The sequence below is a fragment of the Parasteatoda tepidariorum genome, chromosome 4 (genome assembly GCF_982258835.1).
Source record: "Parasteatoda tepidariorum strain Cologne lab strain chromosome 4, Ptep-v5.0, whole genome shotgun sequence".
In the NCBI taxonomy this organism is placed as follows: domain Eukaryota; kingdom Metazoa; phylum Arthropoda; class Arachnida; order Araneae; family Theridiidae; genus Parasteatoda; species Parasteatoda tepidariorum.
In genome coordinates, this window is record NC_141758.1 from 116565683 (window position 1) to 116591456 (window position 25774).

The 25774-nt window shown below is 26.5% G+C and overlaps 2 protein-coding genes across 6 annotated transcripts; both read left to right on the forward strand.

The window, feature by feature from the left end:
• LOC147812611 (uncharacterized) lies at positions 1 to 7888 on the forward strand. Of its 3 annotated transcripts, none has more exons than XM_087161954.1 (4): positions 1 to 1247; positions 3921 to 4058; positions 6283 to 6501; positions 7754 to 7888. In XM_087161954.1, exons 2-4 carry the CDS (start codon positions 3957 to 3959, stop codon positions 7757 to 7759), a joined length of 327 nt encoding a protein of 108 aa, XP_087018080.1. In that variant the 5' UTR covers positions 1 to 1247; positions 3921 to 3956; the 3' UTR covers positions 7760 to 7888. The 3 variants fall into 3 exon arrangements, with proteins under 3 accessions (XP_087018080.1, XP_087018079.1, XP_087018078.1); XM_087161953.1 differs by having other exon boundaries at positions 22 to 1247; positions 6283 to 6461; XM_087161952.1 differs by lacking the exon at positions 1 to 1247 and having other exon boundaries at positions 3844 to 4058; positions 6283 to 6569.
• Positions 7828 to 25774, forward strand: LOC147812612 (serine/threonine-protein kinase mig-15-like). Of its 3 annotated transcripts, none has more exons than XM_087161957.1 (6): positions 7889 to 7965; positions 10434 to 10497; positions 13658 to 13908; positions 20250 to 20328; positions 22921 to 23001; positions 25208 to 25774. In XM_087161957.1, the coding sequence occupies exons 3-6, from the start codon at positions 13747 to 13749 to the stop codon at positions 25243 to 25245; spliced, it is 360 nt and encodes a 119-aa protein (XP_087018083.1). In that variant the 5' UTR covers positions 7889 to 7965; positions 10434 to 10497; positions 13658 to 13746; the 3' UTR covers positions 25246 to 25774. The 3 variants fall into 3 exon arrangements, with proteins under 3 accessions (XP_087018082.1, XP_087018083.1, XP_087018081.1); XM_087161955.1 differs by having other exon boundaries at positions 22921 to 22997; XM_087161956.1 differs by lacking the exon at positions 10434 to 10497 and having other exon boundaries at positions 7828 to 7965; positions 22921 to 22997.

The window sequence follows — 25774 nt, forward strand, 5'->3', positions numbered from 1 at the left end:
GTAAAAATATTTTCGCACAATCTTTGGAAATTGGTTTTAAACCAATACTTTATTTTTACCATTTAAATTTGGTATTAGTTTGGATTTTTAAATTAAAGAATTCAATTAAAATAGAAATGCATTTTTTTTAATAGTATCCCCTACCTATTTCAGGGTGCACAATCTTTTTTAAATTCACGGCTACTTGTATTTCTGGTTAACTAATGAAAGTTCGCGTGCTCGAGTATTTAGGCATGTTGACGACATTTATTGTAATTTTTATATAAATAATATTGTTTTTGACACTAAATTCTTCACATGAGTTGACTTAGTTACATATTTGCATATTATTTGGCTGCCTCTTTTGCTTGATCTGTTGAATATGCCTTGTGAATGAATAAATTTAACTGAATTGTAATTGCCCTGTTAATGTTAATTTGTGTGGAAGTTCTGCTGTTTGTTTTGTTGAATGTGCCTTTTGAATGAATCGTAACTGGTGTGAAAGCCCTTGTGCCTGTTCTGCTCGATGTTCCTTGTAGATGAATTGTTGAAGATGAATTATTATTACCCCAATGAATTTATTTGCTTGTTTATGCAATTATGTAAACACGTCAATTAAATCCAACGAAATTAGTTTTAAGCTTTTTCAATTTATTATTAAATTTAATATATTATTATTTCGAGTAGTCGTTTTAATTTAAAACGTCATACTTACTGTTTGATAATAAAGAGTGTAAGAGTTGCAATAAAGAGTGTTCTAAAAGTCACCCAATCTTTGAGTTTTATGTCATTTGATTAATAAAATGCGGATATTGAAAATAAAATGCGAGTGTTTAGACTATTAAAATTTCAAATGCGCTATCACACATGCAATTCTAGGTTGGTTTTTTGTTGGTTTTTTTTAAAATCACAATTTTTGATTTAAAACTTGTGTTTTCAATCAAAATTATTTCCTGCTTGAATTATGGAACACACTGTAGTAAAACAGTATTACTCTTGTAATACCAATAAAATCTGCATAAACGTGTAGCTGACTAGAAGCATATCTGCTATACTTTAAATTCCAGAGATTTTAAATTTTCTCTCCTTTTTAATTGTGTTTAGTTCTGAAAACTAAAGCTCTTTTGTTATTTGCAGTGATAGGGAGCCAACGGATCGGAGTTCATCAAGCGGTGGCTGTGATCGAGGTCCTGGACTCAAAGCTCTCCTGGTAATATAGGGATGACCGCTATAGTCCATTCCACCTTAAGTTGGCACTGGAAAGAAAGGTAGGTAGACCGGATTACATGGAAACTGGGTTACTCTTTAAGTCAGTACGGGGATGAGGTAGCAACAAAAGGAGAGAAAGTGGCCAGTATTGGCGTTTAAGAAAGCAAAACGCCGACTTTTTTTTTTTAAACCAAGAATCGTACTAAAATTTTGTACAGAATACGGAAAAGAGCACGATTTTTAGAGCATTTCTCATAATTATTATTTTAAGATACTAGTTGTAAGCTGATTTCTTAATTAGTATTTAAAAAGCAGATTTCCTTATTATGATTTTTTAACTAAACGAAACTAATTTTAAACAGAAAAAAATATATATATTTAAAAATATTCTTTCTTGCTGAAATCTAAGTAAAAAAAAAAAAAAGAAATGCATTGATGCGCAAAAATACTTTGTTTTAAATATTTATTTTTATATTCTTATTCTTATTTTTTGTAGATTAATGTACATTAATTTATCCCACATCGGTGATTTGTTGGGGAAGGAAAAGTCAGCATAGGCTGGAAATTATTGATCATGAAAAAGATCATACTTATGTTTTATAATACTTACTGTTTTTTTTTTCTTATTATAATTTTTTAATTAAACGAAACTAATTTTAAACAAAAAAAAATATATTTAAAAAGATTCTTTTTTGCTGAAATCTAAGTAAGAAAAAACGAAATGCATAGATGCGCATAAATACATTGTTTTAAATATTTATTTTTATATGCTTATTTTTTGTAGATTAATGTACATTAATTTATCCCACATCGGTGATTTGTTGGGGAAGGAAAAGTCAGCATAGGCTGGAAATTATTGATCATGAAAAAGATCATACTTATGTTTTATAATACTTACTGTTTTCTTTTCTTATTATAATTTTTTAATTAAACGAAACTAATTTTAAACAAAAAAAAATATATTTAAAAAGATTCTTTTTTGCTGAAATCTAAGTAAAAAAAAAACGAAATGCATAGATGCGCATAAATACTTTGTTTTAAATATTTATTTTTATATGCTTATTTTTTGTAGATTAATGTACATTAATTTATCCCTCATTGGTGTTTTGTTGGGGAAGAAAAAGTCAACATAGGCAGGAAATCATTGATCATGAAAAATATCATACCTATGTTTTTTTTAATATTTACTGTTCTTTTTTTTAATAAATAAAAAATTAAAAAAAAATTTCAGAAAAGTTTTTTTTTTTACTAGAAATTTTTTTTTTCTGAAATGTATTTGCTTCTAAGAGACAAAAGAACTTACCTGAAAAAAATAATTAGTATTATCCATATGGGGGGCGCAGACTGTTTGCTTGCCCCCCCCCCATGTTTTCAGCTGCCATATCCCACCCTCTTAGACTCAACAGGAACTCTTTGAATAACATGATAACCATCTATCCTGGTGGTTATCATGTTATTCATTTAATATTTTAACAGTTGACAGTTCCTTCTGCAAACTCTATGTGGGGTATCCCTGAATTGAATTCAATCCACAATTTCTCATCAGGCGAAATTCTACTTGGATGGGTAGGCGCATTTCTTCAAAAGAAAATACATTTTTTGAAATATCAGAACTTTACTTTTCAGGACTTTTGCAGGTGAAAGGAGGCTTAAGAGAAAAATCCGTATAATTTGTTATTTAAGTACAGTAGAATTAGTTAGTCTCGAAATATTTTGTCAGATACTGAAATATCTTAATATTTTCTACATAAGAAAAAGGATTTCTCAGCTTTTTTGGATTTGTATTTCAAAAATAATTATTAAAATATTGATTGGCTTAAATTAACCTTTCGATGTTTGAAAAAAATTAATGATTCAAATTTTGCGTCTTTTTTTAAATTATTTCAATTCCTATACATTTTATTAGTTTATAACTAACGGATTAACACTTCTATTATGGAAATTGTATTTTAGATAATATTTAAAAGTCCCTTTAATTGAATAAACTAAAAATCTTAAATTTTTACATTATTTAAGTTCCTATAAAAAGCGAATTGTACTTCAGAACTAAACATGGCGCAAAAGATGCAAAATTTGAATCTTTACAAAGATCGAATAAAGCGAAAACAATTTTTTCTTTTGTCGAAAAAAAATAATAATAGAATCACATGTTGAATTAGCTACACAGCAAATATGCTCAACTGTCATCAGTTTAATAATATTCACCTGTCTATTGGGGTGTTGCTTTTTTTTTTTTTTTTTTTTTTTTTTTTTTTTTTTTTTTTTTTTCATTTATTCTGAGGGGAAAAAATTTTTCATTAAATATTGTACAGATGAGGTTAATATTTAGAAAATTAAATAATCAAATACAAAAAAAAAAAAAAAAAACGAAATAAGAACTGCACAAGAGATAGGACACTTAAGCAAACCCAAGGCGAATGGAAAAGCTGACTGACCAGTGTAGAAACATAGCCAATGAGCCAATTCCTTGTCCTTGAAAACTAATTCAGCGCCAAACTAAAACACCTCCTTCTTCTTTGTACATTCGCTTTACTGAGAAGGTACTTATAAGTTAAATACATTTAAACATGAAAAACTTCTCATGAATGTTTCAAGATATACTTTTCTTACTATGCAACATTTATTTATATTTGTACGCGCATTTAAACTGCATTTAAACTGCAATTAATTCCAAAATAGCGAAGAACTACTTTTCAAAGGCGGAGTATTACATTTCCTACCTTTCTCTCCAGTGCCAACTTAAGGTGGAATGGACTATAGCACGTTCTATGGGTGTTGTACCTGACCTCTTGCAGCAGCATGCTTCGAACACATCTGATCATCAGTCTTCACCACAGCATAGGCTTCAAGACTTAACAATATCAGATGAGGTATTACTTGTGATTTTTATAACTGTTGTGTTACTAAAATTGTAGTAAGACTTAACTATTGTGAACGAGTTTTTTTTTGTTTTTTTTTTTTTGCACTTTTAGCTTTTTTAAGATTACTGTGTGTGAAACCATCACAATGAAAGCTATCAAAAACCTTAAGAATTGCTTTTATGTATTGGTATAACATTAATATTGATATTTTAAATAGCTAAACTTATGAGAAAAAGTGTATTACAAAATTCCTCTTTTGTTACAGTTAAGAATTCAAATTATATAAAACAAAATTTTCACCATTATTATGCACTATTATCTAAAATAACCAGTGTATGTAAATAAACTTTAAGTATTGACCATAGTATAATAAACAAAAGTTCTTCTGAAAACTCTTTTTATAAAATTACTGACTAAAATTTATATTTTAACACAGATTTTTTAAATTAAAGTAAGAGTTAATTTTGAACTATAATCTCAATTTAAACATAATTGTTAACTATATTACTATATTTAAGTGTGTATATAATTTAAACTTTAAAATGCATGCATGAGTTAATATTTAATATAATATATATATGGTAACTAATAAAGCTCTTGCTGTCTTTGCTTTGCTATTGAGTGAAAAGTAAATTAGTGTGTAAAGTGGACAAAAATCCTGTCGGTTCAGAGTAGGAATATTAGTTGTTATAAAAGCAAGTACACCATACACTGCTTATCACTAGCTGCATGAAAACTCCGAATATGTCAAGTGTCAAGTTGTAGTGCTGTGAATAAGCATACTGTATGGCATTGGTTTCAAAAATTAAGGTCTATTTAGAAGAAATTTGGGTCCATTAACAAACCCTTAACAAAATATTTTAACTTAAAAGTGGACCCTTCACAGATTTGTTTATCTTCATTATTGTTTTGCTAATCGAATGAACCTTTCCCAGGAAGCGGGGGGGGGGGGAGAAAGACAAATGCAAAGGAACTAAGTATAGACTAAATACCAAATATTTGTGTGTTGCATTTCTAATTTAGTAGCAGCAATAGCTGTTTATTTTTGAAAATTTAATTTGTTTTTATTATTATTTTACAGTGTTGAGCATAATCTTGTGTCCATTTACAATTTAAAAACTCATTGTAAAGGATTTTTGCAATAACAGGACCCTATTTGCACAAATTCACAAAAGCAGGACCCTGGTTGAAAGAATGTGACTTAACGTTTATTTTTTATTCACAAATTACGATTAATTTTTTCACAATTTTACAAAAACGGACCTTTCACAAAATGTCTGGACAGACCCCAGGAAACATCTAGTTGATTTGTTACTTGATACATTTATTGCACTTAAAATATTCTTATTTGTTTTTAAAGCATAATATTTTTTTTTCTTTCTGTTTCCCCATTTCTTTAATGTCACCCCTGCAAAATATTAGTTAGAATTAAGAAATTCCTTTTTTCCTATTGTGACTTGTATAACTGGTTCATTCAATATGTATTTTAAGTAAGATATTCTGGTGACTGAAACATTAATGATTTTTAAAGTTAATTATCAGAAAATATACCCACATGTGCTATTAATATGTGTTTTTTTTTTAATAAAATATTCGCTTAAATTTTGTGTGTTTCTATTTGAGAGAGTTATGCTTTTTAAGTAGGAATTATGATAATTTTTTTTGTTTGTTTTTAGAATTTATAAATAACATATTTTAAATGGAACAACATAGTATAATATTCCAGTTTTAAGTCTCATTAAAATTTTTGCGTATGGTTATCTTTTTTAATAGTAATTAGTTAGGTTATTGGAAAGAGAAATTACCAAGTTTTTAGCATTCACTATAACATATGTAACTACATATACATTCATTACATAACTTTTGCTGAAAATATTTAGTTTTTATTTTAACTGAAATGAAAAGTAATATTACTTATGTATAAATTTGACTTTCGCTTTAAATATTCTAAAGAAATCAGTATAATAAAAGTATCTTAATTTTCATTGCAGATATATCAGGAAGTAAGTGTTAAAAAAAATTTTATATGCTATTGCAATTGCACTAAATGTTAAAATAAAATCACCACTTTTTTTAAAATAAGTATTGGCTTTGTTTTTGTGCTAATTTTAAATAATACAGCATAAATTAATATTTATAGTTTCTTGATGCTTGCTTTTTATATTGCTTTATTGTCTGTTTACCTCTTAGTTTTATTTTTCTAATTGAATAACTTTATTCTTTTATGTAACAGTATAGGCAAGCAGTTGGAAAGGCCCCTCCTCAACTACAACACAAACAGCGCTCTTTTCTCACATTTGGGTTTGGTGATGGTACTGGTCTCTTTCCATCTCCAAGGAGAGAGAGCCATGTTAGTGTCAATGTTACACCAACATTGCACGAGTCATCTGATGACACTCCAGAAATAAGAAAGTATGATTCAACTCTGATATTCTATGTGCTGCCTTATGGAGTGAGAATCGAGCACTTTTTTAAAAATATTTTCTCCGTCTCTTTTTTGATACACGATTATTTAGCAAAGTAAATTATGTAAATATTATTCCTGAAACCTAAATTCTGTTACTTATTAGTTCTTATTTTACTCCTCATAATGTGTTCATTTCCTTTTGAAAACAAAATCCTTTTTCTCAAACATCAAAAGTTTATATCCCAATTACCTGATTTAGTTTTAGTGCTAGATTAGTGATAAAATTAGGTGTGAGTTTTTTTAAAAAAACCGTGATACATTTAGAACAAGACTGAATACATTATAGCCCTTTATATTGACTTAAGTTAGTATGTACTTTCATATTTTAACTGCTGGCTTTTTTACAAAGAAAAAGACTATAATTGTTTTAAAAATTTTTGGATGGCATTGTTTTGTATATTTTAAAAACTAGGCTTTTAACCATTGATATTTTTCATATAGATTTTATGAGTTTAACTTCGTTAATAATTTCATTATTATTTTCATTAATAGTTATCAAATTAAATTGTTTTATTTTAAAATATGATTGTTATTTCAACCTTCTTAAATAAATGAGTTCACTTACAACTAAATAATTTCACTTCAAGCAGCGGATCTTGCCTTTTCAAGGTAATTTACCAGGCGATGATCGTTTCTGCTGCTCGCAAAAGAAATCAAAATAAATAAATAAAAAACTGTAAAACCATGCCATTTGTTTGAGAGTCAAGCATTCAATAGTGAAATATTTTTTTAAATAATTTTTAAGTCTTTGATGGTGTTTATTTTTAGTGTGAAAAGTAAACAGTAAACCTTACGTTATTAATTTATTAATAAATTATCACTCATTATTATTGCAACACGATGTTTAAATGTTTTATTGTGTATCCTTCTAAGTTTTCTCATGGGTAACGAACAAGGACATTAAATTTTTAATATGGCATAATAAAATTATAAATTATTTTGTAGAAAAAAATTAATCAGTAATTTGCTGATATTAATTGGAATTAAAGCAGGTTAACATTTATTAAAATAGATTAAAAGCTGGTTTAAACTCATTGCATTGTGTAATTTACTTATTTATTTGTTTGCGCTACTAACTGTGACTTAAGCATTAGGTGGAATTTTTACATTGCTGATAGCAATATTTTATCACACTGTTGCTTGGAATTATCATTTTTTGTATTAATTTCTTTTTGAACTTAATTTTGTAGCTAAAATTTATTTTATTGTTTTTTTAATATAAACTGTTGTTACTTAGGAGTAAATCTACTGATTGGTACAGAGAATGGACTCATGCTTCTTGACCGTAGTGGTCAAGGTAAGGTGTATCAGTTAATATCGAGGAGAAAATTTCGGCAAATGGAAGTCCTAGATGGCCAAAATATTCTTATCACAGTGTCTGGCGAAAAATGTAGAGTACGCGTATATTACCTCTCTTGGCTGAGGAGCAAAATATTAAGAACTGATGGAGTGAGTATTAGCTAGTGTATTATCAGTTTAACACATATTCAAGTTCAGGATTGTTTTTTATATATTCCTTACAGTTATATTTTAGTTATTAATGAATTATTTTTTATTAGCTTATAGGGAAACGGAAATAGCTTTTAATGCATGTTTTATGATTCAGCTTTTGATTTTAATCAATGTAATTAATTTTTATTTGATTTCATTTATTTTTTATTATTAACGGTAACCAAATATACTTTTAAGCTTATTATGAGTAAATCATTAAATTTCAGATTTCAATATTAAATACAAATTCGTTTTCATCTCTCCCAAACTTTTTTTTTGTCCTAGTTAGAGAAGAAGTTATAAAAGTTTTAAAAAACCATTTTCTTATAGGGAGCTGCAGCAAGACTTGTCTTTTAATAATATACAGTGCCTGTCACTTAATAAAGCATCATTCGTTCTTAGGAAGTTTGATTGTATTAAGTGGCTAATTTTATTAACTGATATTCTACATTTAAATAAGAAAAAAAGGGTTTCAATATTAAACTTTACAAATACTACAGTGGCTAAATTAATTTCTGTATTTTTGTTTAATTTAAATGTCATATATTATTAAAAAAATAGCTTCAATTTTTTTTTTAAAGATTTTGTTATTTTATAAGCAGCATTTTAAAGATTCAGCTCTTTTAAGGCTTGTAAAAGTTTTTATAACTTTTATTATTTCATTGAGAGTTAAATTGGAATTGATGTCAAATTTATCTTGAGAATATAGCTAGTTAACAAATTTAATTAAATGTACCCACTATTTTTATTGTGTCTAAATAAAATAAAAAAAGAGCACAGACTGGTTTTTATTTTGCTCGTTTTTTCGATATTTTAGCACCACTTTTTTGTTTGATTTAATAAATGATGAATATTTTTTTAATGTGTTTACCTCATTAAATATTTTAGGAATTTAATTTATTTTTTAGTTTATTTTTTTAAATTTTGCTGCAGCTATTTTCTCAATAGTAAAGGTTAATGAGTCAGTGATTTAAACTGATATTGAATGATAACTGTATTCAATACTTTTTCTTAACTCATCAGCAATTTTTGTTTACATTCCTTTACTCTTCTCTTCCCCGTTTCATTCTTTTTTAAATATAAGTGCAGTTACTGCAGCTAAAAACCTGTTTTGTTATTTTCTCTATTGGTAAGTGTGATATTTTAAATATTTGTTTGCCTTATCTTATTGAAATTTTGCATAAATGCTCACTATATGCTGTTTGTCTATAGCAGGGGTAGGAAAACTTTTTTGGTAGAGGGCAAAAAATCGAGAGAGAAAATGTTTGGTGGGCCAAGTAAAAACTTCAAAATTAATAATAAAAAAAAGAAGAAAAAAACGATTTACAAGTTTTAATTTAAATAATTAGTGAGATAAATGAAATTGCGATTTCATTTTTAAAAGTTACTTATATTGAGGTTTGAAGTGAGGTGTGCTTATTTTAAAGAACGAGGCTAAATGCTTGCCTGTTAGTCTACTTCTAAAATTATTTTTTCTAAGGTTAATAGTTGAAAACTCTTGTTCACATATATAAGATTAAGCAAACATAGCATACTGATTTCCAGGGCATGAAATATTAGATTTTGGAAACTAGCTTTTGGTAATGATTTAAAAAATTCAAACTTTGGTATATTTAGAAGCAACTGCTTCAGATGATTGTTCACTCGTTGGAGCTTAAAATGCGCAGTCTGCCACACGTGAAGTACAATTCACCCAAATTTGCTCCTCGAGAAAGAAAAACATCAGTTGGAGTCAATTTACGGCTATTCTATGAAGAACTTCTGGTTTCAACATTTTATCAATTGAACCTGTCTGTGCTAACTATTTCCATCAATTTATGTTTTGTAGAACAAAATTCGAGAAAGTAAAAAGATCATCAGTACTTTGTTGAAAAAGGAGGAGCAGAAATAGCTTTAAACAAAGTCGACAAGAAAAATGGATATATATTTTTTATATTTGCCAGCAGGTTAAAACTCTATCCGCGGGCCGGAAAAAAACCTCCGCCAGGCCACAGTTGGCCCGCGGGCCGTAGTTTGCCCATCCCTGGTCTATAGTATAGAGTTAGGACTAAGTTAATAATTTTTTATTTTACACCTATACCTAAATTTGTATTTTTGATTATTTAGATTTATTTAGGTCTAAAAAAATGTATTTTAGACCATTTTTACTAGTGGTTGCTACATTAGTGGTAAATTATTTAAAAGTTATTGTTATGCTTAATGAAAAGCCCCAAGTTCATTACAATAGCATTAAATCCAAAAAAAAAAAAATTACTAAAATGAGTTTTTTTTATTTAAGTTAATTTTGTTGTTATTAAGTTAATTAAGTTATTAAGTTGTTTTATTTAAGTTAATTAAGTTGCTTTTAAGAAGTTAATTTTTTGCCCATTCTTTTTTTTATAGTTGATGAAAACAATTTACTTAACAAAACTGTGATCATATTTTAGATTGAAAAAAGAAGTGGTTGGATAAATGTAGCAGATCTTCAATGTGCTATCCATTTTAAGATAGGTAAACAAGAATTTAATACATAAGTGTTATGTTATCTAAATTTTGTATTTATGTCCATAAATTTATGTGTAGTGTTTATGCTTATAATTCAAAAGAAATACTAGATAAATATTTATTTGGCACACGTTAAAGTTAACACTGTATCAAAATTTTATTCAGCTATGCACTGCTTCTTAGTATGAATTAACTTATCACAAATTTTAAAAAAAGAAGGAAGAAAACTGTTATTTACTATGCTTCGTAGCATACTTGTAGCTCTATTTTCTTCTATTCTCAAATTTTGTGTACATGCAGTCAAACCTTGTTTAATGTCACCTCGAAGGGAGACAGAAAATTTGTTCATGCTGAAAGTAGTTCACATTATCAATTCCGAAATTATTTTTAAGAAAATCATACAATACATGTTTTCTAACATCTATATCTGTTATTGATTTGCATTTTCTTGTCTTAAATCTCTATTATGAATTAGAAATGTATCGAATAGTGAAATAGCCAAATATTTGGCCAAAGAAAATTGACCGAATAGCAACACTTTTTTTTTAATTAAAAAACATGAATAAATATTTTTTATATTGGAATAAGTTTAGTCATTATTGAAAAATAATCAAAACTTAGCTGTATAATTGATATGGGGTAAAGGGGAAAAAGTTTTAATAGAAATGTTTAAGTTAATAAAGATAATTAGATACTAAAATAATTAGAAATATTTAAGATAAAAAAAAAACTAACTGCTATTGAAAAAAAAAGCTAAAGTTGTAAAGGTGAATAAAAAAGAATATTCTCTTAATTCTTAAAACAAAACTTTAATGTTAAAAATAATATTTTCTGCAAAAAAAATTATGCATAAAACATTAAAAGAGGTAATGTCTATCTGAAACTTTTTAAAGAATGCAGCGCTATTATAAAAACACATATTAAAAACAAAGATTATACACAAAAGCAGAATAGAAAAACTGAAAATTGATCGTAATTTTTGAAAGAAAATTTTAATGCTTAACATTTCAGTTTTCCAAATACTGTATTTTCAAGAAAAGTGAAGATTAAAGTCTAGTATAAACCCTCCTAATTGCCTTGTCATAATAAAAGCGTCTGTAAAACTAGTTTTTTGTAGTAAAAAAAGCTTTTTGTTATATCCCCATTATAAATATGTAAGTTAATATATATTTGATTTCGTATTTATTTATGTGTGAAACATATAATTATAATTGTACTATAATATATATCTAGTTTTTATTTCCGCTTTATATTAAATAATTTCTTTAAATCTCATAATAAATACAACCAATTACTTCAAAAAATAGAATAAAGTTATAAAGGAAGCTAAAAATATTTTAGTTCAGATGAATTTAATTAAAAAATTTTCTTACTTCAGGTGCTCTATCTTTTTTTTTTTTTTTAAATCTGTTGAAGCAAATAAAAAATTACTAATGCTACTGGCTGTTTAGCAAATAGGTAAAATTAGAAGAATGTTTCTCACCTGTGCACTATTCTCCTATCTATTAGCATGGAAAAAACCCGTTTTGCTATGTGGAGAAGACTGCAGGTTCAAAGCCAACTTTTTTTGTGCAGAGCCATCAGTAAGTTAAAAGTAACTATTTGAGAAAAATTTATTCATTGCACAAATTAGAGAGGATTACTAACAAGATAATTGGTAATATCTAGTTTTGGTTTCTTATTGACACACGCTTTCCAAAAGTCTTCTAACTTATCAACTGTAGCCAAAAAAATTATTCAAGCTTTCATTTTTCATTACAAAAAAAAATGAAAGTATTCGTTATGAAATGAAAGTATTCGTTAGTGAAATTTAAGAAAAATCTTAGCTCCACACATATTTATCTCTAGAAATGCAGTTCAGTAATATCAATTTCTTGGTATGAGAGTGGTGGAGAAATAACTATTCATAATGAACAAAGGATCAATATGGGTTTTTCAAGAAAGCATGCCTCTTTACTTTCACACTCATGAGGTAGAAGAAAACTCTTTTCACATTAGAGTACAAAAGGCTTGTTTCCTGTAATGCTCAACAACAATGCTCTCTCAACAGATTTAATTCATACAACTCATTAATTTAATTGCTGTAATTAATAACTCAATAACAAAGCATTTAAAAAACTCTTAGAACTGTGAATGATTAGTTTTCTTACCTGTTCAAGGGGAACTGAATTTTTTGTTCACATTTAAAGTACATTTTTATCCAAGGGCAATAAAATTCAAGTACACCTTAAAAGATGTTTCATGTTAAAAATACTTTAAAGTATTATGTGCGTATTCAATTGTGCAGAGAATAAAAAATTAGTTCATGTTAAACAGGGTGCGTAGCATTTTTAAAAAGTGCTTGAAGTTGCTTATTTTTTTGTTTGCGTTTTTTAAACGCCCTTAAAGGTGGTTTTTTTTTTTTACTTCGGGTTTGTAAAAAGTGCATAATTTTCTATATTTTAAAATGAGATTTTTCTTTTCTTTGCCTTGTCGATTCTTGTTCTAAATTACAAAAAAGGGCACGATTTTTAAATTTTTTAAATTGAATTTTTTAAATTAATTTTGATTCTTTTGAATTTTATTATGTTTATAAAGTAAGAACTTTAAACAATAGAAAAGAAATATTTTTATTACTGCAAAGATCCTAATTAGAGTGCTTAAAAAGTATATAAAAGGTACTTATTTTTTGTAGAAAAATCTGGCTAAACACCCTGTTAAAAAAATTATGTTAAGCATGTTCACGTTAACGAGGTACCACTGTGTATTTATAAGTGTGTTTTTTCTTTAAAAAAAAACAGCTTGCAGTGTTTATATTTAGATTATTCATTTTAATGACTCAAACAGTGATGAATTCTTGCAAAGTGTCTACTTTTGACAAAAGTATGATTTCTTTGTTTAGTGATGTTAATATTTAAAATTTCATTTTGAATTTTATATTTACATCAATTCTAATATGTATAACCTTAAACGTAAATCCATTTCAAAGCATAACAAATATTATTTATAAACCTGTTTGTAGGTTTTTCATTAGACTACTTATCACAGCATTGTAATGATGATTAATTCTAATTAAGAGTCCAGTTCTTACCAGAATTTGATTTCTTTATTTTATAATTTTAAGAACTTTATGAGTAATATATCACTACTATACCAAAGAGTAACTGTTTTTATAATTTTTTCCCAGTCGAATTTGAAAGAATAAAGCTCCTTTTGATCGCCTTGAAAGAAAGCTTAGAAATTTATTAATGGGCACCAATACCGTATCACAAAATCATGGCCTTCAAGTCTTTTGCAGACTTAGCTCACTGGCCTGCTCTAATAGATATGATGATTGAAGAGGGTGTTTGGCTCAAAGTAGTGTACTGTTCTACTGAAGGTTTTCATGCTCTAGATTTGGATTCTGGTGCAGTCTACGATATTTATATACCCGCTCATGTGAGTAAATTATTTTGATATCCTTCTGAGTTTTAATGAATTTTTTTGTAACTGATGTTTGAGTTTTCTGTGGGTCTCTAAACTATGATCTGGTGATAGATCTTCATATCTGACCCGCTACCGTTTAATATGATTCTATGGTATTTATTTGAATTGAAGCTGTACTTCAAATTTTGAACACAGATTTGTGAAAAATAAAAAGTAGCGTAAAAAGGTTTATTGATAACAGATATTTCTAAAATTAATAATAGGAAGTAATAATAAGTGAATGATTGATTAAATTAATTGTTCATTTCTTAAATTTTCACAATTAAAAACTTTTGAATAGATTAAATACACACATGAAACTATAATTGTTCTAACTGTATCATGCTCTGAAAATGATTGGTCACTCCCACTGTTGCAACTGACTTTGGAATTGGTGCTGGTGTCGCTGTTTTCCTACAAAGAGTTGTCTATTATGAAATCCTATGCATTTGTTATGCAGGCAATCATGTTCAGGATAGATTGAACACTAAAGATATACCTATGGAACGTGACTAGTGCAGTGACCAGAATGGATCGTGACATTTTTCCATTTGAAAGGGGTAACTGAATTTCTCCCATTCAACAAATTTTTACACCTTCAACTCTAAGCTGCATTCGATTTTCAGTATCATTGAAAAGGAAAGGGTGGCTTATATTGCTAAAAATATGGTATTTTAAAAATTGCAACTTTAGTAAACTTAAGAAAATAATAATCCAAAGAAACACAATGACTAATATGTTGGTTAAATAAAAAGAAGTTTTTTTCTGAGATATAATAGATTTGACATATAATAGATTTAAAAGTAACAAACGTTTTCTCTTTGCTTTATTTAGGACTTGTTTTATTGATGTTAAATTTAGTTCTCAAGCATGTTATCAAGACATCATTGAATTGTGTGTTGTTTGTCTTTGTTTTCTTAGTAGTTTACCTTATTCTTTTTCTGATGTAACTAGAGTAAAAGTATAGTTAAGTGAGTAAAGTTTGTACTCTTTTTATTAGAGTACTAGACTACATGCTATTTTTACTAGACTAATAGTTTTAATATAATATTTAGCCACAGGAATCTGTTTCTGTGTTCTTGAAGATCACTTTAGTTCATATCTTGACATTTTGTGGCTGATTGTCATGATGTGCATAATAACGTGGAAGATATTTATTATAAATTATACGAAATTAGTCTTAAAAACTTACAATAAGTGGCATACTGCAACGCAAATATCCCTCACTCCATGGTTTGTTTGAAAATTTGCATAGTTTAAAATTACAGGGTTTTAAGAGATAAGTTGACACACATGCTCTACAACTTTAATGCTTAGCAAAATATCAGTACCAGACTTTCAAATGAGTTTGAAAACTTTATTGCCTGTAATATAATAACAAATTTTCAAAGTAAAGACCTTTGCATTTAATGCAGAGTTGTATGCAGGTCACTGAATTTTATATGTATGCATGGCGCAGTTTACCTAATATTTTGCCCCATTCCTTATACAAGTATCTTTTTAGACGTGCCAAAATTTTGAGGTGTCACACAAATTCTTATCACCAAGATAAATCATAGGAAAAATTCATTGGAGTTAATTTTGTCGGGTTTGATGACATGATGATGACATTTTTAATCTGTAAGAGATTCAAGGAAATGTAAATTTTATGCATAAAGTTTTGTATTTTATTTTTGCTGATAGTTTACACTTGAATAAATAAATTTTTATTTTACATAAAATTAACTTTTTTTAAATCTTTTATTTAGTTTACTTCAAAGCTCTTTTCTTTAAATTAAATGATAGTTTTACATTTTAAAAGCCTTATAGTCACTGTTAAACATTTTCTGCATCCATTTCCACTTCATTAAGCACCTTCATGATTTTTTAATTGAATAATAATATTTCCGTTGATCTTTTTCTTGCGCTCCTTTTGGATAGTTTCGCAATTGAGTATGTTTTAAATATGAATACATTATTTAGCTTTTAGTAGGCTTCATGCGCTCTAATCCTAATTTTTGATGCAGACAAAACTATCATTGTTGCTTGCTTTTAATATATTTCTTCTCACATTCCTAAACTGGCCACCGCATTCTCCACATTTGGCGTGCTTGGATTTCTTCATGTGGGGTCAAATATAAAACAAGTAACCTGTACAATCAATAGTCTTGAAGCATCTAAAGATCTGGTTGCCACTGAAAATGTGCTGACTGTTTTTGCTAATGTGCACCAATTCATGCGCCACTTCTTTGAATCTTGTTGATACTCGCTCTATCAAGTAATTCTATAATTTGATTGTAAACTGGTTGCAAGCTAATAAGGGACTGTTAATAAATCTGTTAATATTAGGAACTGTTAATAAATCTGTTAATATTAGGAACTGTTAATAAATATTTTGTATAACTGGCTTTTCAATTATTGGGAGTAATACTGCATTACATGCTAGCACTTTTAACACTGCATTTGAGCATATATTCTACATTCCTATACAAAATCAGTTCATTTAGGTCACCTCTAGCTGCCTTCACATTTTTGACGTATAGTTTTGAACCACCCTGTAATCTTATGACTTCCCCTAAATAAACTGATAATTTTCTGATCAAATGCTAGTTTTATTACCAAAAAGTTATTCTTGATAGAAAACTTTGCGAATTAGCTAAAAATAAACTTTAATTTTTATATTTTACGAGCTGACTCAGTTATTCAATAATTTAAGCAACTTGGGGTGTAAATATGTATCCTTTGACTAAAAAGTAATGAAATGTGGATTTTTAAGCAGAATAAGAATGGAAACTTCATTAAGTGTTGCAATTTATTTTGCCACATTTTTCTACTACAACCCTAATCTATACAATTGTGAAGCTATTTGTTGTAAAACTCTTTAAGTATAAACCTCTAATATAGATAGTTCAGCTTTAACCTTTTTCTGGGGGAAGGGGTGGCTGTGGGATGTGTTTTATTGTTTTATGCAACACTTTCTCATAAGGGTAGAAAATGTTTTCTACATTTCCCACTTACTTTCAAATATCAATTATAAGTTTGGGTATACATCTACTGTTTTCTTTCCTGTTTTTTTTTTTTTTTTTTTTTTTTTTGTAGTTAATTTAAATTTTGTACATTTTTTTGTTTAAAAAAAATATTTTAAAGTTATTTTTCAAAGATAATTTCTTTATTGCTATTTTAATTTAACAAATAGCAATTTTGATTATACATAAAAATATCAAGTAATCATAGCCGTCAAAGTAAATTATCTTAAATTGAAATAAATATCGAAGTAAAATATTTTAAATAAACTCAAATAAATAATATTTTTTAGGTTTCTATTCTATTTTTGGTATAAATGTGGTGCTTATCGGTTTTTTTTAAAATTTTGATTGTAATTGTTGCAGACAAGAAGAAAATATTTTTCTATGAATTTTAATAAAAATATTTATTTTGTAGGAAAAATTTATATATATATATTTACATTTTTTAGCTGTAACTTCATCCATGATTTTGGCTATATAAGGATTTCAAAGATTGCAGATTTTGAAAGTGTAATTTATAATGCTGTATTTTTTATGCTTTATTTGTAATGAAATCATAAATTGTATTTTTTTTTTCTTCCTAATCTTTTTTCTTTTGACAATTTTTGTGTTCCTCACCTCTCATTACGCTAGATACAATTTAATTTTAAGTTAGTTTTTATGAAGTCTAATAATATCTCGTTGGTTTATCTTCATAAGATCGAACTAAATTTTTGAGAACATTAAAATTTCATAAATCTATTACCTGAATTTTAAAAAAAAAAAAATTTCGATTATAGTTTCTACATAGTTTCTGTAAGATGCATTCATTTATGAAATTTGGTACAAAAAGAAAATGACATGATGTTTTGAATATGAATATTTTATATGAATCATTTGCAACTGAAGCACAATAATTGAAATATTCATGTAGTTCTTGTTGGGGATCTATTTTAAAAGAAAATTCTTTGGAAACCAAAGCACATATTTGATTCGAACTGAGAGATTAGAGGAATAAAGTTCTGAGTGATATGTTATAAATAAATTTAGAAACTGGCTAAAGCATTTTTTTTTTTAGAGTTAGTGATTTAAATTACGATATATGCTATTTAGAAAATTAAATTAAATTAAAAATGTTGTATTAATTTTTGTCAATGATTAACCAAGTTATTGTAATAATAGTTTTTTTATGCATCACACAATTTATTTAATATAATATTGTAAATAAGATTAAGGGAATTTATTTGATTAAATAATTTTCAATAGTAACGATCATTCTTACTGAGAAGAACAGATCAATCAAATTAGCCAGGAATTATAGTAGAATTATCTTCGTTTCCCCCTCTTGTTTTTATTGTTGTTATCATTAATAGTGAAAACATAAAACCGGCAAATAAAGTGGTAAAAACTATTTATCATTGATTGAAGTGACGTATTTTCATAAGTTGAAAAGATTTAACAATTCTAAAGGTAAAAATTACATTCAAATAGTTATATTTGTAGTTAAATTGTCTTTTCGTGCATCAGAAATTATTTAAATTTCTTCTATTTTTACTTAGACTTATTGTAGAACAGAGACAAATTGTTTAAAATTTGTTTTAATATAAATATGTTAAAAAACAGCTTGTAAAATTTTTTTGATAGAAATTAAACGTGAAATGCTTAATAAACGTACTAAAATTACAAATATTAATTGTAATGTATTAAATAGTTATTATTATAGGTACTGATAATTATAGCTATTAAAACTTTTGTATGTTATTGTAAACTAAGACTTGATTCTTTAAATTTTGCTTTTGCAGAAAATGTTGCGAATGAGAGATTGATATAACAGCAAAAAAGAAAAAGCTGTTTCTATTATTTTTTCCATTCATTAATTTTTTTAAACATAAATGTACGTATAGACATTGAAATATTATTTATTGAGATTCTGCATTGATAAACTTCAAAACAAAAAGATTGACAAAGTGTTACACGATGCAAATAAATGAATGCTTGAAGGTGCATAAGTTATAATAACATAGGACAGGCTGATAATTTATTATAGAAAACGATATGTGAAATATTATTTGTTTAATTTTTTATGCTGAATCTAATAAAACCACTGAAAAAGGATTTCTGCACTTATAAAGTGATACAAAAGCACAAGAGTCCCTCTCTGGTGGCCCTTGTATTATCCCTAAATACGATAGTCAAAGAAGTAGTGAAGGGTGTTTAAGAAAAACAGTGGGAGTATAAAGTTGTTTCATTCTCGTCACCATTTTTTTTACGAACAGAAACTTTCTTTTACAATTTCCACCCCCAGTCGCAAAAAGATACCCCTACAGACCTAGCTGTCTTGTCGATCCTTCTTGAAAAGGTTAATAAATAAGTATGATATGATAAGCAGTTAATGTTGTAGTAAACAATACACAAAAATCATAAAGAAGTTTGGAATTGAAGTAGCTCCCCGATTAAGTGTTTTCATGATTTGTATTTCATTGTAATTATGTTAAATAATCTGAAATGTTTGCTAGTGTGCATGTATGCATAGAGAATAATAAATGTCAGTTAATATATACTTTTTAAAATTCTGGTTTTAATATACGAAGTTCCTATGTTTAATCCCTGTATTCTTGGGTTATTTAAGGCTTTATCAAACTTTATAAAATATTATTAAAATCTGTTTTATAATCAAAAATTGCATTCATAATGTTTTTTCTTCAAAAATTGTCTTTAAAAGCCTTAAAATACTAATATTAAACACTAAATTTTAAAGCATTCTGCTGCAGTGGTAACAAAGAACTTTTTTTAACAGGAAATTGAAACTAATTTGGAATACATGTGATTTTTCATATGAAATATATATTAAAATGAACTAATTTGGTTTTTTAAATGTGTGTGACAACTAAAAAGAATTGTTAGTATCATTGAAACATTTATTGGGTCCTAAATTAGAAAGGCATTTATACAAGTATTTTTTTTTATTATTATTATTCTATTTTTATATACTTGCTGCATCTTACACATTGGTATTGTATTATTGTTTTATTTTATATTTATTTATTTTTTGCTGATGGGCCTTTTTTTACACAATATATTTTCTGCTAGATTGTGCAGAATCTTTTTTTTTTATGTGTATGATTTTTTATAGATATAATTAATTGTTTTGTAATTTTGTGTCAGAAACAAAGGAGCAGAATATATATATATATATATATATATATATATATATATATATATATATATATATATATATATATATATAGTCTGCTCCTTTGTTTAGTTTATTTTAGTCATTGTCCAAAGCATTTCAAAAGTTTTTAATGTTCATGTTTATATTTCTTTTAGTCTCAGGGCTTCATTACACCTCACACTATAGTCACTCTTCCCAATTCCAAAGGCTTGCAACTTCTTCTTTGTTATGATAGTGAGTATAATTTCAATGCTTAAAATTTATGACTGAACATAAATTGTTTTACATTTGATTCCAGCTATTTACTGCTCATTTTAAGAATTTATCAAATTTTTTTAAGAAAAAAGTATTTTCTAACTGTATAAACTGTTATTGTTAGAGATTTAAAATTACTGATTATAGTTTTATTGTAATTATTGCTAATCATATGATGCATTATCAGTTTAAAAATGTCCCCGAGCAACTAGTTCTCCATTATTAAGAAGACTTTCTGTTTTCTATAATTTTTGTGTAGGTTAATTTGGTTAAAAATGATGGTTTTCTTAATTTTCATAATTTTTCACACAATGCGACAAAATGTGCTATGTTGAGCAGATACTAAAAAGTAACTGAATTATTAATATGTGTTTGAGTTTAATTTGTGTATTTTACAGCACACATATAAAAGTTTAGTATTTATTTAAAATATTTCATTGTACATTAAATTGTTCTGTGGTGTCTTCATTATTATAAAATCAGAACTTTTTGAAATTTGCAGTTTCATTTCTTTGAATGTATTGAACCTGCTGTCAGCACAGTTTCAGCTGAAACTGAAGAAATGCAAGGCACTGCATTCCTTAAGGAAAACTTGGGAAAGATCCCACCATTAAATTCTGTATGCATGCCACATTTGTTGTATTTCCGACAACCTGTATAGAATAAGTTGTTTGTGATGAATTATGAAAGTTTTTACTTTTTTTAAAAATTTTGTATATATCTATACGTATAGTGAGCCATTAATATTAACAATAAATGTACTTATACAAATGTACTTATTACAAATATATGTAAATGTTCTTATTCTTGTTTTTTATAAAGAGACAATTTTTATGTTCAGACTATTTTTTAAAAAAGGTCAATTTTTATTAAAAGATATTTATTAACATACTCTTTCTTAAATATTTAATTAAAATAATGAATTTCATGAAAAATTAAATAAACTGATAAAATTAAAATAAAACTTTTTTAATCTGCAATTTATTAAAAAGATTAAATTGTTGAGCTGTTTGTTTTGGATACAGCTAAAAAACATATATAAGAAAATGAACATAATTTGATGGACATGTTTTACAAAATTGGATATTGCTCAAAATAAGTGTTAAACATTTTACAAAATAGGTGTTTAAGCACAATGATTCTTTTCAATATTAAAGATGGAACCGAAAATTCTGGCATAAAACTAAACCAATTTGGATTACACTCAATTAATTTTAAACATTAACAGTGATGGAACATGTGCCAAAAAATTTAAAAAGTAATGTTCAGTAAGAAAGGAAAAAAGAAACTTAAAGGGAATAAAAATTATTTTTATTTATTTCTTTTAATTTATTATTTACTTTTAATGTTTATTAGTTTTTCATTTTAAATATATATCATTGATAATGTTAATATATTGTAGTAGTTATAAATGAAAAGTTAAATTGAGAATTTGTTTAATGCTTTAAGCTTCCATCATATTTTGGTATTATAGGCACATGTCTTATCACTGCACTAGGAATAATCCTTATGGATTAAGATTTTGGACTGCTAGGTTAGGTTGACTAGGATCGTTTGAAAAGTTGCAAATGTAACTTTTCAGATGATCTCAGTGAGTTAAAAAATAAAATCAAATATATTTTTTGAAAACCTTTTAATTTCTCGAAGTTTGAAGTCTGAGGTTCGGAAAATCACTCAACTATTTTGAGAATTTGTAAAAGTCTGTTGAAGAATTACTTACAATTAAAATTACATATGCAGAGATTTATGCATTGTGAAATTATTTTAGTTCCAGATAATTCTTTTGAAAAATAATTATAACAGTAGTATAAAAATCTGAATTAAATGCTTGTTTTCTTTGACACTCACATTAAGTTGTTTAAATACCTATTTTCTTTGAAATATGTTGGCCATTTTTTTTTTTTTTTTTTTTTAAATATCCATTTCGAGCTTTTTCTTCTTTGCTAGCAAAATTCCACCTAACAGTTGATCAGAAAAATTTAGATTTCTCAAGATCCTTCTCTTTATTTCTATTTAAGAATTACAACTTTTTTAAGAGTTGAACAGAAAAAAAGCTTTCTGTTCCAAACATCCTTAAAAATGTTAGTAGTTTATAATTAAACATCTTCTTTGCTTTCTAGCAATAAAAACATACAAATACAAAGTATTACATAAATTAGTTTGATTCTTAAATGTTTTAAGATGTTTAAAAAATTGTTGGAATGGAAAATTTACTCAGAACATTCAAGAAAGTGTTGATAGTTTTTATTGTTTTACAAAAGTTTTTAAATAATTATATTTTAAAGTGGTATTAACTATATTTAGTAATTGTACCGAGATCAGTGCTTGTTTTCACTTTAACTTTTTTGTTATATTTAAAGACCTCAACATACTTATCTTTCAAAACTTAAGGCATCTCCATTTTTTTTTAAATTTGCTATGTATTTTTTTTCTCTTATCTTTTACTGTATTTTGAAATAACTTTTAAGATAATGATTTTTAGCAGAATTTTTTCCATCCTATTTTTTGAGTAGTTTAGGTACTGAAATTATTTATTATGAGTAAAAATAATTTGTTTATTTTTATTTCTAGATAAAGGAGTTTATGTAAATTCTTGTCCGAAAGTTAATAAAAATGTTGTTCTTCAGTGGGGAGAGATGCCAACATCTGTAGGTAAGAAATATTTTTTCTTTTTGATTTTACCTTCATTTATCTATTCTGTTTGAAATAATTATCAAGTTTGAAATGTATAACAGAATATTTGTTTATTTAAAATACATGTTATTATTGTAAATTAAAAGAATAATGGATTTAAATGTAACATTTTATTCAGTTATGATAGGAACAGTTACATATTATCCTGTGTAATTATATTTCCAAATTTCAATCTTGAAAGCTATTTTAAAAATATTTTTTCAATTGTATTGTATTATCTGCAGAACAGTTTAAGCAGTGGGAAGTTAATGGCTATTTTATAAAGGTAAAAACATTGTAATAAAACTTGAACTGTTCTTGAATTTTATGTTAATGTTTTAGGCAATTGTAGACAAATAATCTATGTAAATAATTTGATTTCTTCACAAATGCCAAAGTTATTTTAAAAAAAACATATCATTGATTTATAAAGAGCTGGATTAAATGAATTCTTAATCAATTGAAGGAAATATTTTTGTATGATAATGCAAATGAAAAAGGAATGAAGCTATTATAATCAAAGATATGCTTGCTTTTTATTTAGATTATGCTTTTACAATGTTGTTAACTACCAAACAAGACTAGTAGCTACAGTTTCTGAGTGTGAAATTTAAAAAATTGCTTTTTATTAGATTATGCTTAAAATATACAGCTCCTCAGAGCTTTAACTAAATTTAGTTAATAAGTTTACAGATCAAGTCAATTGATTCCTCCTAGTTTTATTATTTCCTCATAGTTCATGATTATTTCCTCATAGTTATTAAAACTCCAATATTATTACGACATGCAAAATTTAAATCACGCATTCAAGTAATAACTTTTTGATATGTTTGATTTATGTGAATACTATCATAAGTACTGTGATACTATAACATCCATGCGGTACTTCAATCATTTTATTGGCTATTAATGCTGCAAATTTTCTCAATGCTTTTTTTTTTAATACCCTTTATTGTTTATACATTGTTATGATATGCAAAATTCTATTGGTGCATTTATTAGTCCCTTATACAATTTTTTCTAATGACTTTGTCATAGTTATTGCTACTGATTTCCATGTGTTTTTTTAATTCATATTATTAAATTTATATACAATACCATATAATTTTACATACAATATTATTTAGAACGTGCATTTGAGTAATTACTTTCAAACGCATTTGATTATCACTAAATCCTTTTAATATTTTCTTTCTTTTAATATTTTCTTTTTAATGTTATTTGCAAACTATTTTTAATGTATTTTAAGATATTTTAATTGAACTCCAGCCAACTGAATCCATGAATTGTATCATTAAGAATGAGCCATAATTACGTTATTAAATAATATTAATTAATTAAAATAACTTTCATCTTGAATCGAAACAAAGATATCTCTCTTGTACAATAGCCATCCTTGTACATGAAAATATTCATTTTTATTTTATTTTATTTATTTCAAATGATTGACTGTGAACAATTTTGGTTATGGATAACTTTAGCTGAGATCCTAAAGTATTTGCACTCAGTTAAAACTTTTCATAGTACTGCCCTGATATCTTGTGTCCGGTCATTCTAGACTAGCTCTCTGTCAATTTACATAAAGGAAAGTCTGGCATTTCAATATTGAACAAAATTAGTCATGAAATGTCATGATTTTAACTATTTAAAAGAAAAAAAATCATGGAAAGTTCATAAATTTAGGTGGCCAAAAAATCGTATTTTTTAAAACGGTATCCCCCTTCCCCAATTTCACAGATTTCCTATGCTTCGAATACCCACTCACAGTCAGATTTCAATAAGATATAAAAAAAATTTTTTTTCCTTTCCTGTTCTTTATTAAATTATGGTGTTCTTTCAAAAAATGAAAGAAATAACAACATTTCTAGAAGGAATTATCTTTTAAACTCCAGTGATTCAGAAGGGCTTAAGGATTTTGAACTATAATTTCTTTTTAATAAAAAATAATTTGGAAAGAATAAAATTATTACTTGAGAGTGGTTATAAATGAAATATTTTTCGACTCTTGCGTAGTGATACTGATATTTTTTGGTTTAGGTATTGTTACAGAAATCTACCTATTAAATTTTAGACCTATTAAAATTTTTTTTAAATGATTTAAGTCTTAAAGAAATATTCAATGCTAATAGTTTTAAATTTAGTGTTTTCAATGTAAAGTTTAACTTTTTCTCTCTTATAATTTTAGCTTCGTCTGGGCTGCTGGATAATGCAAATGGAAAATGACATTCTGGTAGAATACGAGGGCCCGTAAGTTCAATCCTGACAGAAAACAAAACAACTGATGTGTATATGCTGTTAGATTCTCTTTAAATCTGCCGGAGCTGAAAGTCCTCTTGTTGTTGTGCAGAAGTTTGAAGAAAGGCGTATCTCTGTGTGATTCATCCCTGCTGTTTATTTGTTTGGTTGCTGACAATTTTATAAAATCTTTCAATAAAGCAGATTCATCAGTTTATTGCTCTGATATATAGTTGCACATAAACAAAAAATTGCAATTGAAGGGGAAAGAACTGCATGAAATAAATTACTGTAAAGTTTTGGAATTCTTTTTATTAGAAAATAATAATAAAAATGATAACACATAGTCCAACTGTTGCTTTTTGCAATAAAAATTATTTTATTAAATGACAAATATGTGTTCTTAAGGATTATATGTTTATATTAAACAATGACGGTAAGAATATATTGCTTTTATAGTTGAGTGAAATTTATATTGTGTTTTGTTTTAAAATAAAATAATTAAATTGTGAAATAA